General features: G+C 42.4%; 1 protein-coding gene across 2 annotated transcripts; it reads right to left on the reverse strand.

The window, feature by feature from the left end:
- Positions 1–594: 594 nt before the first annotated feature.
- Positions 595–8,558, reverse strand: LOC132780207 (histone H3.3A). 2 transcript variants are annotated; one of them, XM_060783787.2, is made up of 4 exons: positions 8,390–8,558; positions 3,838–3,993; positions 3,479–3,632; positions 595–1,395 (listed from the first exon to the last, which is right to left on the reverse strand). In XM_060783787.2, the coding sequence occupies exons 2-4, from the start codon at positions 3,963–3,965 to the stop codon at positions 1,267–1,269; spliced, it is 411 nt and encodes a 136-aa protein (XP_060639770.1). In that variant the 5' UTR covers positions 3,966–3,993; positions 8,390–8,558; the 3' UTR covers positions 595–1,266. The 2 variants fall into 2 exon arrangements, with proteins under 2 accessions (XP_060639770.1, XP_060639769.1); XM_060783786.2 differs by having other exon boundaries at positions 8,427–8,556.
- Between the last annotated feature and the right edge of the window lie 7,683 nt (positions 8,559–16,241).

Consider the following 16,241-nt stretch of genomic DNA (forward strand, 5'->3'; position numbering starts at 1 on the left):
CAAGAATAATCAGCATTTCACAAGAATGTGTGGGTCACATTGTTGCTTTGCTTGGCTACCTTCTGCTGTCAAGAATTCAATGAGTGCACGTTGCTTAAGTCTCATTGACTGTCTGCACAGGGTTCTATACTTTGCACTTTAACAACACAACAGTTCAATGCTAAGGCTTCCCGCCAAAATGGAACTGTAGAGGAGAGTCTACTGAACAAGCCAGGACCTGCCACATACCAGTACTGCCATCTGTTGAGGAGTTACGAAGGTGGAGGCATTAGTTTTTATTCAACCCTCGTATGAGTCCGCACTGCCAGATAATCTGGGATAAACAGAAAACCTGGGATCAGATCCTGGGATAGAAGGTCTGTCTGGAAGGGCCCAGGATATAGCCCTATATACTGGAATATCAAGGCAGAAAATTCCACAATTTGAACTGGAATACCTGAGTCCACACTCAGATGTGAGATTTCTTGCCTTGATATTCTGGGATATAGAGCTGTGTGGAAGGGCCCACAGAAAGTCTCTAAAGTCTTGCTTCCTATGAAACACAGGAATGCCTTTTTCAAGTGACCATAAAGCAAAAAATTAAGGAATCCGTGGTGTTGTCATTCAACATTTATTATTTTTTTCTTACTGCTTCAAGGTGAGTCCCTATTGGTACAAAGATCAGAATCACAGACACAAGACAAATGGAAAACAGGGAAAAAAGGATTTAGAAAGCACTTCTAGCCTAAATACAAAGGCAAATAAAAGACCCAGCGAACGAAAGGGAAAATAAGAAGTATAGTGTTCTTTGCAGATATTTTACAAACTGAAGACCCAAAGCTCTTATTGTTGAAATGCCTACATCTACGTTGTGAGTACAAAACCAGATATTTCAAAAAATGTCCCCTGTCGGGTATGTTTTTGTTTTGTTTTGTTTTTTTGCAATTCTGAAAAAAAAAGTTTTACAAAAAACAACATCCAGAAGTCTTGCAGATTTCAAAGGGGTTTTTTTTCTCGTTTGTTTTTGCTTGTACATGATGAACAGGAATCAAGTCTCCTGATTTTGGAGAGGTAACTACAATAGATAGATAATAATCTAACATTTCCTCACATGTCCTAGCCACTACAAACAGGAGTTAGGAGAAATAATAATAATATAATAATAATATAATAATAATAAAAAAGAAAAATCTGGAGTGTATTCTAAGTACACTGCACAAGCAAGGTGGGGGTTTGCCCAGGGAGGGGCCGTAAATGTTAAAGAGACGGGGGGGGGGGGGGGAGGACTTAGGCCCGCTCTCCACGGATGCGGCGGGCCAGCTGTATGTCTTTTGGCATGATGGTGACCCGCTTGGCGTGGATGGCACACAAGTTGGTGTCCTCAAACAGACCCACGAGGTACGCCTCGCTGGCTTCCTGTCAAAGTGAAGAAAGAGAGAAACACGGTCAAGAAGAGCCCACTTTGGAGGGAAGAATAATAATAATAATAATCATCATCATCTTTATTTATACCCCGCCACTATCTCCCCAAGGGACTCAGAGTGGCTTACATGAGGCCAAGCCCAACAACACATCAATAAAACAGGAAAGCAATAAACAAAAACAATACAATACAATTAATATAAATCACATATAGACAATAAACAATAACACACAAGGATTTAAAAACCTATGGCCGGGCCAAATGTAATAGTTTAAAATAAAAAATTAAAAAATAAATGCTGGGCATGAACAAGGTAGGATATATCTGGTAGAAGAGTTTTAAAGGAAGTGAGGGGAGCGCAGTCCAACCCAATCCAATAGTTAAAGTGCATTCTGAGGACATATTGCTAGGCACACCGTAACAGCCACGTTTTCAGGCTCCTTCTAAAGACTGCCAATGTTGAGGCATGCCTGATATCCTTGGGAAGTGAGTTCCAGAGTTGGGGGGCCACCACCGAGAAGGCCCTCTCTCTCGTCCCCACCAGTCGCGCCTGCGAGGGAGGCGGGAGCGAGAGCAGGGCCTCTCCAGAACAAACACCGATGCAGAGAGGGAGGGCAAACAGGCAGAAAAGGCCCGTATTTCATCGCATAATAGTCGCACCCTGATTTTTTGGGGAGGGATTGTTATTGTTGTGTTCCTCAAATAATATTTGCAGAGCCATTAGGGGCTGATCCTTCCTTCCTTCCATCCTTCCATCCATGGCAAGGCAGTTTAAAAAAAAACTGAAATTGAGGTTTCTTCCTACAAAGAGCTCCATTTCAGTTTTTGTAAACTGCCCTGCCTTCAGAGAAAGAAGGAAGGGATGCAGTGGTTCTCAACCTGGGGTCCCCAGATGTTTATGGCCTTCAACTCCCAGAAATCCTAACTGATGGTAAACTGGCTGAGATTTCTGGGAGTTGTAGGCCAAAAACATCTGGGGACCCCAGGTTGAGAACCACTGGGATAGAGGGAGGGGGAATCTTCCTCCTTTCTCTGAGGCAAGATAGTTTAAACCACTGGTTCTCAACCTTCCTAATGCCGCAACCCCTTAATACAGTTCCTCATGTTGTGATGACTCCCAACCATAACATTATTTTCGTTGCTTCTTCATAACTGCAATTTTGCTACTGTTATGAATCTTAATGGAAATATCTGATATGCAGAATGTATTTTCAGTCACTGGACCAAATTTGGCACAAATACCAAATATGCCCTAATTTGAATACTGGTAGGGCTGTAGGGGGTTGATTTGGTCATTTGGGAGTTGTAGTTGCTGGGATTTATAGTTAACCTACAATCAAAGAGTATTCTGAACTCCACCAATGATAGAATTGCACCAAACTTGGCACACAGAACTCCCAACAGAAAATATTGAAAGTGTTTGGTGGGCAATTGCCCTTGAGTTTTGGAGTTGTAGTTCACCTTCATCCAGAGAGCACTGTGGACTCAAACAAAGATGGCTCTGGACCAAACCTACATCTGTAGCAAGCATTCTCAGATGTTGTGAAGAAAACCTCACAGCCTCTGAGGATGCTTGCCACAATGCAGGTGAAACGTTAGGAGAGAATGCTTCTAAAACATGGCCATACAGCCTGAAAAACCTACAACAACCCAGTGATTCAAGCCATGAAAGCCTTCGACAATACATCGAAGAGCGAGTGTTGTCCGCAGACGCCTCCAAGACTGCATGGAGCACCGTTACATAGAATCATAGAGTCAAAGAGTTGGGAGAGACCTCATGGGCCATCCAGTCCAACCCCCTGCCAAGAAGCAGGAATATTGCATTCAAATCACCCCTGACAGATGGCCATCAAGCCTCTGTTTAAAAGCATCCAAAGAAGGAGCCTCCACAATACTCCGGGGCAGAGAGTTCCACTGCTGAACGGCTCTCACAGTCAGGAAGTTCTTCCTCATGTTCAGATGGAATATCCTTTCTTGTAGTTACCTTCCTGCCGAAGCGATACCTATTGATCTACTCACATTTGCATGTTTTCAAACTGCTAGGTTGGCAGAATGAGAAGGGAAAAAGACACAAACCTGCAGGGCTCCAATGGCGGCGCTCTGGAACCGCAGGTCTGTCTTGAAGTCCTGAGCGATTTCGCGGACCAGGCGCTGGAATGGCAACTTGCGGATCAGCAACTCTGTGGATTTCTGGTACCGCCGAATCTCTCGCAGCGCCACGGTGCCAGGCCTAAAGGGAATGACACAAACATAGCTCGCATTTCTATCCAACGAAGGAAAAAAACCTTTCAACCCACTTTTGCATTTCCCTGCAATGCTCCTTTAGAAGCTAAGGCTGCTTAAAGTATGCTTTCCCAAACCTACAGCACCACAAAGGACTCTTTCCACTTCATAACACTGAAGACAAGCTGCCCCTAAGTGAGCGTTCCACGTACCTGTAGCGATGGGGTTTCTTCACTCCCCCGGTGGACGGTGCACTTTTCCGAGCAGCTTTAGTGGCCAGCTGCTTTCGAGGGGCTTTCCCTCCAGTGGATTTACGGGCGGTCTGCTTGGTACGGGCCATTCTGGACGGTCCTTAGAAGGTAGGAAACCTGCCAATGGAAAAAAAAGTGCATTAGATTAACATTTATAGGGAAATTGAAGGCTGTTAATAGCTCGACGAAAGCGTTTGACTCTTAAAAACTCTAGAGTAGGCCAGGCAAAATTCAGCCTAGAGGGACAAGTGACCCCCTTTCTAGGATCTCCAGTAATTGACAGGAAAACCTCCATAATGAATTAATGTAGGGGATTTGAGGTCATAATCTGTCCAATTCCCACTACCTCTCTAGTGCCTCACCATACCCTCCGATACCCACTTTCTAAACTTACAAAGGAATTGTTTACTTTGTAAAATTACTCCTGTTTATTTACATGGACCTACATCTACTGAGATTATTTACAGTGAGTGAAGCAGCCCACTTTGAAATCTATACTAATTTTCTTTGTATCAGAAATACTGTATATACTCGAGTATAAGCCGACTCGAATATAAGCCGAGGCACCCAATTTTACCACAAAAAACTGGGAAAACTGATTGACTCGAGTATAAGCCGAGGGTGGGAAATGGAGCAGCTACAGGTAAATTTCAAAATAAAAATAGATACCAATAAAATTACATTAATTGAGACATCAGGAGGTTAATTAAATATTTACATAAAACTGAAATTTAAGATAAGACTGTCCAACTCTGATTAAACCATTATTCTAAGCTTCTTCGATGTAAATGTGCTTAAGCATCCTTCCAATTATTTATATTATTTATTTACAACATTTGTATCCCGCCCATAACAGCCTGAAGGTGACTCATAATAAAAATAATAGAGAGGAAAATCATAAATGTAAATAATAATAATAATAATAATAATAATAATAATAGAGTAAAATAAGGGAAACGTAATAACAGTAATAATAAGAGTAAAATAATAAATGTAATAATAACAATAATAAAGTAAAATAATAAATGTAAAATAAGAGTAAAATGATAAATGTAATAATTATTATAAACAGAGTAAAATAATAAATGTAAAATAATAACAATAACAATAACAGAGTAAAATAATAAATAACCTTTACTCGAGTATAAGCTGAGGCGGACTTTTTCAGTCTACAAAAAGGGATGAAAAACTAGGCTTATACTCAAGCATATACAGTAACTCTAAAGGTTTCCCCTGACATTAAGTCTAGTCGTGTCCGACTCTGGGGGTTGGTGCTCATCTCCATTTCTAAGAGCCGGCATTGTCCACAGACACCTCCGAGGTCATGTGGCCAGCATGACTGCATGGAGTGCAGTTACCTTCCCGCCAGAGCGGTATCTATTGATCTACTCACATTTGCATGTTTTCGAACCGCTAGGTTGGCAGAAGCTGGAGCTAACAACAGGAGCTCACCCTGCTCCCTGGGTTCAAACCGCCAACCTTTTCGTCAGCAAGATCAGCAGCTCAGCAGTTTAACCAACTGTGCTGTGAGGGGTCCCGTGTGTGTGTGTGTATATATATATATGTGTGTGTGTGTGTGTGTGCATGCATTAAAGTCGACTGTTGATTTCACTCTGAATCTTAGCATTATCTCTGCCTGGCCAGTTTGCTCTTTGAGTTTAATTAATAGTCTCTAGGTCAAAACTAACTGAATTTTATTACTGTGTGATCCGTTTATCACATGCCACTTATGAAGCTCTGCTGTCATGGCTGGTTCTCCATATGATCACTGCGGATGTTTTCATCCCTTTGCAAACAGGGAAAAAGCCCTTTTAAGGAATGTGGCTCACTGGGTCCAATTTGTCAAAATACAATTGTAAATATTTTAAAAGATTCCTTCAAGACGTCTGTCTTTAGTCATGTTTCTGGATGCGTTTTGGAAGGTGTGCGTCACCTGAATTACAGTGACCTCATTAACTGAACAGGGGTTTTTTTTAGGTCAAGAAAAGACTCGAGAGCTGACTTTGCAAGTTCCTTCCTCTGAAATATTGTCAACAGCACTGAGTATCCATTGGCGACCTCCCTTCCAAGTACCAACCAAGGCTGACCCAACTTAGCTTCCAAGATTTTACAGGATCCTGAGCCTTTAAGGAATGAATTGATGTCTAAGATTTGAGATATTTAAGGCAGCTCACAGTTTGCGCTGCATTGTGCATGTATTTTGCGCATCATATGCTCCCACTGGTGCATATTATTTTGAAATGTTTGTCTCTTCTATATAAATAAAAATGTAATGTTCGTTTGGGGTATTCACAGAACTCAAAAACCACTGGGGCAATTGGCACCAAATTTGGACACAAGACACCTAACAACCCAATGTATGTCCTTCACTCAAAAAAATTGATTTTGTCATTTGGGAATTGTAGTTTCTGGGATTTATAGTTCACCTACAATCAAAGAGCATTCTGAACCCCTCTAATGATAGAATTGGGCCAAACTTTCCACACAGAACTCCCATGATCAACAGAAAACACTGGAAGGGTTTGATGGCAGTGTCCTTTGGTTTTGGAGTTGTAGTTCACCTACATCCAGAGATCACTGTGGACTCAAACAATGATGGATCTGGACCAAACTCTACATGAATACTCAATATGCCCAAATGTGAACGCTGGTGGAGTTTGGGGAAAATAGAATCTTGACATTTGGGAGTTGTAGTTGCTGGGATTTATAGTTCACCTACAATCACAGAGCATTCTGAACCCCACCAATGATAGAATTGGAACAAATCTCCCACACAGAACTCCTATGTGGGCCACAGCAACGCGTGGCAGGGGACAACTAGTATTACATAAATAGCAGTAAGCAAACAAATAGAATGGACATATATATGTGTGTGTGTTTGTGTACACACACACACACACACACACACACACACACACACTAGCCTTCCCCTGCCATGCATTGCTGTGGCCCAGTCTGTGCATATGTGTTTTGTGTGTGTATACATTTGTGTACATATGTGTATTTGCGCAGATATATATATGTGTGTGTGTGGGAGTGTATATAGGTATGTATATATACTTGTGTATTTGTGTATTTATATGTGTACATGCATATTGTGTATATGTGTGTGCTTGTCTATATGCATATTAGTGTGTATATATGTATATGTGTATATTTGTGTGTTTGTGCATATATATGTGTGTGTGTGTTTGTGTGTGCATGCAGTGTATATAGGTATGTATATATACTTGTGTACTATACTGCATCAGTCTGGAATGCTCTGCCACCTGAAGTTCGTGCCCTGCGGGACTTACCAGCTTTCCGCAGGGCATGTAAGACATACCTGCTTCGACAGGCTTTTAATGTTTGATACTGTTGTTTTTAAATTGCTTTAAATTGCTTTTAAACTTTGTTAGATTTTAGCTATTCTTGTAAGCCGCTCCGAGCCCCAGGGGAGTGGCGGCATATAAGTTTAAATAATATATATATATATATATATATATATATACACGTGTGTGTATATGAATGTGTGCATATGTATATGTGTATATTTGTGTGCTTGTGCATATATATATATATATATATATATACACACACATATACGCATGTGTGTATGAATGTGTGCAAATGTATGAGTGTATATGTATGGTGTATTTTGGGGGTTTTTAAGTCTGTTCTGCTGGGGTTTTGTGTGTGTTTATGGACACTCGTTGGACTGTTAGGTGTCTTGTGTCCAAATTTGGTGTCAATTCCCCCAGTGGTTTTTGAGTTCTGATGGTAGCACGAACTAACATGACATTTTTATGTATATAGATATATATATATGAGAGAAAACTTCTATTACCATTTGATGTTGATTTCTTCCCATGTTTCAGTGGGTCCTGCCAATCCCCAAAGCTCTCCTTATGGGGCTAAGCAGAAAAGCATGTTGCCATGGCAACATGAGCCCCCCCCTTTTCCCATCCCTTACTGATGCCACATCTATTTATAGCATCCAATAGGGTTGGGCTGGGGGCGTGGCTAAGACATGGAAGACACAAACAGTGGCCAAACAGGACTGCCCCAAAGCTTCCTCTTTTAACATTGCAATGATCTCTGGGAGCAGAAACAACCTGAGCAACACCTGGGGCTGCTATTAGTGAAATACAGCTTAAAACTACAATTCCCGGGAGGCTTTGCGGGAACGACGCTCTCTGATTGGGGGAGATAGAACCACGCATGCGTATTGAAACAGTGATAGACTCCGCCCACTTTTCCCCAATTGGCGGGCCAATTGGTTTATAGCCCAGCCGAGCGAAAGAGCGGGGAGAGAGAGAGAGAGAGAGAGAAATGTTCTGATTGACAGGAGCAATGAACCAATCCTCATCCGAGATACGGCTAAGGATTCTGACCTATCAGCAAGGCAACAGTGAACAGCCAATGAGAGAGTGGATGCAGACGGAAGGCGGGACTAGCTGTGAAGGGAGTTGGGGGGGCGATGCAATTTCCTCAGGCGACCTCACTTTCTTCCCCTCCCCGAATGGAGACTAACCTGAGGCGAAACGCGAGGCAGAGGCGCCTCCAGTTACCTGGCTGTCTTCCTGGGGGTTGTGTAGCGGCCGTTGGTCGTCCCGCGGCGGCTGTTTCGTGGGCTTCCCGCTTTTCCCGCCAGACCCCGACAGAAAATGGCGGGCTCCCGGGCCAGGCTATTTAACCATCATGCAACGCGGCAGAAGCGGAGTCTCTTTTGGGTGGGGGAGGGGCGGGTCGGCTGAGGTGAGGGGCGCCATCTTGGGAGCCTCTCTCTCTCTCTCTCTCTTCAGCGCCTCGAGCAACGGGCCGCGGGGAGGTCCACCCTCGTGGACAGGCAGGCGTGGAAACACCTCAGAGACGCCTTTTGGATACAGATCTCTGTGTGTGGAGTTGGGACCCAGCCTTGGGGTCATTATCCTTGGCATACATGTCAAATCACCTCAGGCAAGATTCACTTAAAACACCTCCCATCTGTGTGTGAAGTCTCGGCCTGTTTATTTCCCTGGAGTTAGACTGTTCCATTCTTTTAGGGTAGGAGCTTAGGCTCCCCCTATAGCCCGAGCTCTTTGGTTCAGCCCATTTGGCCTCAGAGCCTGGTGAAAGACTTCTTGGCTCCATTCCTTTTGGTCATAGTTTATAGATACCTCTGAGGATGCTTGCCATAGATGCAGTTGAAACGTCAGGAGAAATTCCTCTAGATAGAACATGGCCCTATAGCCTGAAAAAACCTACAAGAACCTAGTGATTCCAGCCATGAAAGCCTTCGACAATACATTGAACATCTCTATGGGGAGAAACTGTTCCAAGACACACGGAAATTGGAGAAACTAAGGACCAGGAAAGCACATCTACTGTGCTCCCTGACTTTCCTCTATACTGCAGAGACACAGATACCATCCCACAATTTCTCGCAGCCAAAAGGACTTTCAAAACACCACAGGCTCACCGGATCTATGACCGCCTAGAACGCAACCTCTTACGAGAGAGAATTCACACCATCCGCAAAGAACTTGCAAACACAGACAAGGCCCAGGCTCAGCCAAGCCTTCAAATGCTAATGAAGGTGGTCAGCTGAAACATTCACACCTAGCTTCAGCAGAGAGCTCTTTGCCCCACCCCAGTCATTCCACATATATAAACCCATTTTCCTATTTCCAACAGACCTCACTACCTCTGAGGATGCTTGCCATAGATGCAGGCGAAACGTCAGGAGAAATGCCTCTAGAACATGGCCCTATAGCCCGAAAAAACCTACAAGAACCTAGTTTATAGATAGTTGCCAGAAAAGTGTCTGGTCTGGCTTGCAGTCCATACAGGCCATCCTTATCACTATGCTTTAGAGTTTATAGTAGATGTTATAAAGAATAGATAATATATGCTTCATAGAATTCTTAGATAATACATGCCTTAGAGCAGTGTTTCTCAACCTGGGGGTCGGGACCCCTGGAGGGGTTGCAAGGGGGTGTCAGAGGGGTCACCAAAGACCATCAGAAAGCACAGTATTTTCTGTTGGTCATGGGGTTTCTGTGTGGGAAGTTTGGCCCAGTTCTGTCACTGGTAGGGTTCAGAATTCTCTTTGATGTAGGAGAAACATCAGGAGAAAATGCCTCTAAAACCATGATGGCGAACCTATGACACGTGTGTCAGCACTGACACGCGTAGCCATTTTTGATGACACACAGCCGCATGCGGCTGCATACAGAGAAGATGGGGCCACATCCCAGGAAGGATATTTCATCCTCAGCTCCTACACCAGCATTTTTCTATTATTTATTTATTTATTTACTTTATTTGTATACCACTCTTCTCAGCCCTTGGGCGAGATATATGACATTATAGAAAAAGATAATGCCGAGATATATGACATTATAGAAAAAGCAGATAAGTTAAATAATTAGTTTTTGGTTTAATAAATACAGTTATATATGACAATAATTTTTTTGTTATTAAACTATAAATATCATGAAATTATGGTTTTTTCTATCAAAGTGACACCCCACTCGAGTTATGCTCGGTTTTTTGGCAAGTATTGACACACCAAGCTCAAAAGGTTGCCCATCATTGCTCTAGAACAGACATGGGGAACCTTCGGCCCTCCATGTGTGGTGGACTTCAACTCCCACAATTCCTTGAGGCCAAGGTAAGCCTTTGGGGCGAATGCCGAGCCTCAAGGAATTGTGGGAGTTGAAGTCCACCACACCTGGAGGGCCGAAGGTTCCTGACCCCTGCTCTAGAACATGGCCATATAGCCTGGAAAAACCTACAACAACCCAATGATTCCGGCCATGAAAGCCTTCGACAATACAATAATAATAATAATAATAATAATAATAATAATAAATCTTTATTTGTACCCCACTAACATCTCCCGAAGGACTCAGTGCGGCTTACAAGAGGCCGAGGCCCAACACAACAAAAACAACAGCATCACAAATACAACAAAATAACTCATAAAACAGCAATAAACATTAAAACAATAGCAAATAACATTAGACAGTAAAACCATGACACATTTAAAAATGATGGATCTGGACCAAACTAAATGAATACTCAATATGCCCAAACGTGAACACTGGTGGTGTTTGAGGAAAATAGAATCTTAACATTTGGGAGTTGTGTTTGCTGGGATTTATAGTTCACCTACAATCACAGAGCATTCTGAACCCCACCAACGATAGAATTGGGGCAAACCTCCCACACAGAACCCCCATGTGGGCCACAGCAACGCGTGGCAGGGGACAGCTAGTATATGATTGATATATATATATATATATATATATCTCACATAGCTACTGTGTTATGTTTATATTATATAATATATATCTATATAAATAAAAATGTAATGTTCGTTTGTGGAATTAACATAACTCAAAAATCACTGGACGAATTGACACCAAATTTGGACATAAGACAACTATCAGGCAAATGAGTGACCATCACTCATAAAAACTTTGAAAAACACAGCGGAAGAGACTTTAAAAGCCAAAAAATAAAATAAATACATTACATTACAACATATGCGCATAACCACATAAATACACATAATATATATTATCTATATAAATAAAAATGTAATGTTCGTTTGTGGGATTAACGTAACTCAAAAACCACTGGACGAATTGACACCAAATTTGGACACAAGACACCGATCAGGCCAACAAGTGACCATCACTCATAAAAACTCTGAATGGGGGTTCTGTGTGGCAAGCTTGGTCCATCATCGGTGGAGGTCACAGTTTTTCTGGTTGTGTGTGAACTACGACTCCCAGAAAGGAAGGTCAGTTTCCCCCAAACCCCTCCAGTAATCAAATTTTGGCATATTGGGTATGTGTGGCAAGTTTGGTCCAGATCTATCAATATGTGGGTTCTCTGGATGTAGGTGAACTACAACTCCCCCAAAGGCCTCCAGTATTTTTTGCTGGTCATGGGGCTTGGTGTGCCAAGTTTGGCCCAATTCCATCTTTGATGGAGTTCAGAGTGCTCATTGATTGCAGGCGAACTATAAAACTGAACTAGAACTTCCTGGAAAAACCTGTAGAACCCAATTCAGCAGAACAAACAGCAAGGGAAACCATGGGAAAACGAGCTGGCTGTTTCCATGCTTTCTTATCCTGGTGATGCAGCAGTCAATGGTGAGGAGCATTCTGCTTCAACCTGCATTTTCCTGGCCCATAATGACCAGAACCTTGTTAAATTGAAGTCACAGGAGCATCACCAGCCACATGTTTCCCCTTTGCGAACTTGCCTGTGATGGTCATGTGTGCTATATTTTGTATTATTATTATTTCCGTCTACCCAATCATGGCTGCCCTATTCCCCTTTTTTGATGTATGTGAACATAATATTACGCGTAGATAGATATATTCATCCCCAGGGAATTGAAGGAGGAGGAGGAAGGAAGGAAAGAAATAAAGAAAAGAAGGGGAAGGGAAGGGAGGGAAGTAAAAGAAAGGAAAGAGAGGAAGGGGAAGGAAGGAAATCAGAAAGAAAGGGGGAAGATAGAAAAAGGAGAGAAGGAAGGATCGGAAAAAGGGAAAAGGTATAAAGTGAGGAAATGTGGGGAAAAGGAACGAAGGAGAGAAAGGAAGGGAGAGGGGGAAAACAGAAGGGAAAGGGAAGGAAAAAAAGGAACAGAAGATAAAGAGAAAGATGGAAAGGAAGGAAAGAAAGGAGGGAGTGTTTCACGGACAGGGAGGAATAAAGAGCCAGAAAAAATTGCAAACCTGGACAAAAGTTGGTATATAATTTAACGTTTTCTATAACTAAAATTGGATTTATGGTTCGTTCAGGTATGGGTTCTTCCTCTCATTTTGGTCTTCCAAAGGGTCCTGGGGCCACACAGGTGCCCACTCTAGATATGTGCTAACCTGTTGTCAATGCACACTATATTGCTGATCTGACACATGCCATGCTTCTGTGTGTCCTATTGTGCTTTGAAGCATCAAATGGCTTCTTTCGCATCGCTCCATTCTCCTTGATGTGACACGTCAAATCCATGTGCCTTTTACATCAGACTCTCTCAATGCCAAGTGCTGGGTAAGTCTTGCATCTCTCGCTTTTAATAACAAACAAACTACATCGAAAACACACCCGTCGTATCAAATCTAGTTGGCAGCCTGACATCAGAAAACCTTTCGGCAATTTGTACCAAATCAGACATATGTTAGGAATCATGTCAACACCTTCCAGTGTTTGTTATCAAAACATTTATAAATTTCTATTCCCAATTTTATCAGTTCTCATCATGCCAACTTTCAGATCAAACAGTTATAAAAAGGCAAATTTTGGACTGTTGTATGTGCAGAAGAATCAGCACATATTTCCTATATTAGTGTTTACAGCTATTTGTTTATGGTATTGACCACTTTTCATTGCACACACTTGACTCTTTGCAAGAAACAATTTCAGATAATGTATTGTTGAAGGTCTTTGTGCCCAGAATCACTGGGTTGCTGTGAGTATTCCGGGCTGTGTGGCCATGTTCCAGAAGCATTCTCTCCTGACGTTTGGCCTGTATCTATGACAGGCATCCCCAGAAGTTGAGGTCTGTGGGAAACTAGGAAAATGGGGTTTGTATATCTGTGGAATAATGTCCGGCGTGGGAGAAAAACTTGTCTGCTTGAGGCAAGTGTGGATGTTTCAATTGGCCACCTTGATTAGCACAGAATGGTCTAGCAGTTTCATTAAATGAAATCATTAAATCACCAAGAAAATCCAACAAATTCTACGTTCAGCAAAGGACAAGAGGGATCCTCTCACTTCTGCAGGAGTCTTGCGTATACAATGCAGCTGTGGACAAGACTAAATAGGAACCACCAAATGCAGCATTGCCCAAACATGAATAAAGGAACATGAAAGGCACTGCAGACTACTTCAACCAGAGAAGTCAGCCATAGCAGAGCACCTGATGAACCAACCTGGACACAGCATATTGAGATCACCGAAATGCTGGACCACTCTCACAACCACCATGTCAGACTACACAGAGAAGCCATTGAAATCCACAAACATGTGGACAATTTCAACAGAAAGGAGGAAACCATGAAAATCAACAAAATCTGGCTACCAGTATTTTAAAAAACTCTAAAATTACAACAGCAAAACAACAGAGACATTCTGGGACATCTAATCACCTCTCAACAAAAGATTGCCCCAGGCACTGCCAGACCATCAAATGCTAATCAAGGTAGTCAGTTGAGACATTCACACCTAGCTCCAGCAGACAAGAGTCCTTTGTCCCACCCTGGTCATTCCACAGATATATAAACCCTTTTTTCTAGTTCCAACAGACCTCACTACCTTTGAGGATGCTTGCCATAGATGCAGGCGAAACGTCAGGAGAGAATGCCTCTAGAACATGGCCATATAGCCCGAAAAAACCTACAACAACCCAGTGATTCCAGCCATGAAAGCCTTCGACAATACATTAAATAATTAAATGCTAATCAAGATGGTCAATTGAAACATTCACACCTACCTCAAACAGACAAGAGTTCTTTCTCCCACCTTGGACATTCCACAGATATATAAATCTTACTTTCCTAGTTTCCAACAGACCTCACAACCTCTGAGGATGCCTGCCATAGATGCAGGAAAAATGTCAGGAGGAAATGCTTCTGGAACATGGCCATACAACCTGAAATACTCATAACAACCCAATTTCAGAGAAGCGATCCTACTGAAAATGCATTCTTTCTTTCCATTTATTTCTCCCTCTATTCTCTTTTACAATTTTGGACACTGGGCAGCAAGTTCTTTGATACTTTCATCTACATGGCACTAAAAAGTCTAATTTGGTAGTTCAGTTGCCTCCACTCCGTTGTCAGGCTCCCATCACATAAAGTGGAGCGAGAATAACTTCATTTGTGGGGCTGTGATAGAGCCATTAAGTGGTGCTTTATAAGATCAGCGATGCCCAAGTTACAGCATCCGGTTGTCATGGCAACTGCAAGCCAGACATCCACATAAATCTCACAGCAGGGTACCAAAGAGCCCTTTGCCCAGGGTTGAAAAATGGGAGATTTAGCCCTTAAATGTTCTATAATAGCTACAAATTATTAGCCACAACTCCTACCAAGATGATTAGTTTCCTTTTAAAGAAATGTATTTTGAATGAAGTGTGTTCCAGCAGGCAGCATGAATGTTTTATATATAAGATGCAGCTGCACTTCCTTCAGAAAGTGCCCCACAAACACACTGTTTTGGTAGCCCTCCAGTCAAAAAGTGCTTTTAATGATCTCTGGGTATGTTTTAAAAACTGGCATAGACACCGAGAACTGGGAAACCCTGGCCCTTAAGCGTTCTAACTGGAGGTCAGCTGTGACCAGCAGTGCTGCAGAATTCGAAGAGGCACGAATGGAGGGTGAAAGGGAGAAACGTGCTAAGAGAAAGGTGCATCAAGCCAACCTTGACCGGAAACCCATGTCCTCACTGCAGGAGAACATGCAGATCAAGAATAGCCATCTATGGACTCACCGCCAAGACACTAAACTTGGAGGACCATCAACCTCTGGCTACGATTGCCCAATACTAAAAAAAATACTAATAAAGGGTTTGTGTTTGGAGTCCCTCAGACCCTCGTTGTTGTTGTGGCTTCAAAGTATCCCAAAATGCCTTTTAGAGGACCAGGAAACCTCAAAAATATGCCCATAAAACCATTTTCATGGGCACAAAGTGATTTTATTAGTGTAGGAGCTAGTGCAGACTTCCAAGTTCTCCTGGAGAGATGATGCTTCAAAGCAAATGCAATTCTATAGGATACAGAAAACCATAACATTTTATATTAATGGACGGGAACAATAGGGACCACAAAATCTCATTTAGAAATCTAATCATATAAAATACATACCAGACTTAATCCATGGCATTGAAAGACCAGTAGTGGCTTGCATGAGCTTATTCAAATGAACACTTAAGAGACCAATTTCCAATCAAATCTGAAATAGGGGTGTCAAATGTAGGTGTGTTTTCAATATTTATTTATTTATTTATTTATCGTGTCATCCGCAACCAGAACATTGTATTACATTTCTAACAGGACAAAACAAACAAACAGATTTAAAAAAATTACAAATTTTGCAAACTTGGTAGCTGATTAAATGTCCTTTGACCAGTAGGCCACTTGGGAGTGCCTCTGGTGTTGCCGCAAGGAGGTCCTCCATTGTGCATGTGGCAGGGCTCAGGTTGCATTGCAGCAGGTGGTCAGTGGTTTGCTCCTCTCCACACTCGCATGTTGTGGGCTCCACTTTGTGGCCCCATTTCTTGAGGTTGGCTCTGCATCTCGTGGTGCCAGAGCGCAGTCTGTTCAGCACCTTCCAAGTTGCCCAGTTTTCTGTGTGCCCAGGGGGGAGTCTCTCATTTGGTATCAGCCA

This window comes from Anolis sagrei, chromosome Y (genome assembly GCF_037176765.1).
Source record: "Anolis sagrei isolate rAnoSag1 chromosome Y, rAnoSag1.mat, whole genome shotgun sequence".
Lineage (NCBI taxonomy): Eukaryota > Metazoa > Chordata > Lepidosauria > Squamata > Dactyloidae > Anolis > Anolis sagrei.

Bases quoted from the DNA above. Each gene is read 5' to 3' on its own strand.
- LOC132780207 (XM_060783787.2), bottom strand. From the start codon at position 3,965: ATGGCCCGTACCAAGCAGACCGCCCGTAAATCCACTGGAGGGAAAGCC. The intron at 3,633-3,837 runs GTACGTGGAACG...CATTCCCTTTAG, and splicing joins AAGAAACCCCATCGCTACAG to GCCTGGCACCGTGGCGCTGC. The intron at 1,396-3,478 runs GTTTGTGTCTTT...TCACTTTGACAG, and splicing joins CCGCCATTGGAGCCCTGCAG to GAAGCCAGCGAGGCGTACCT.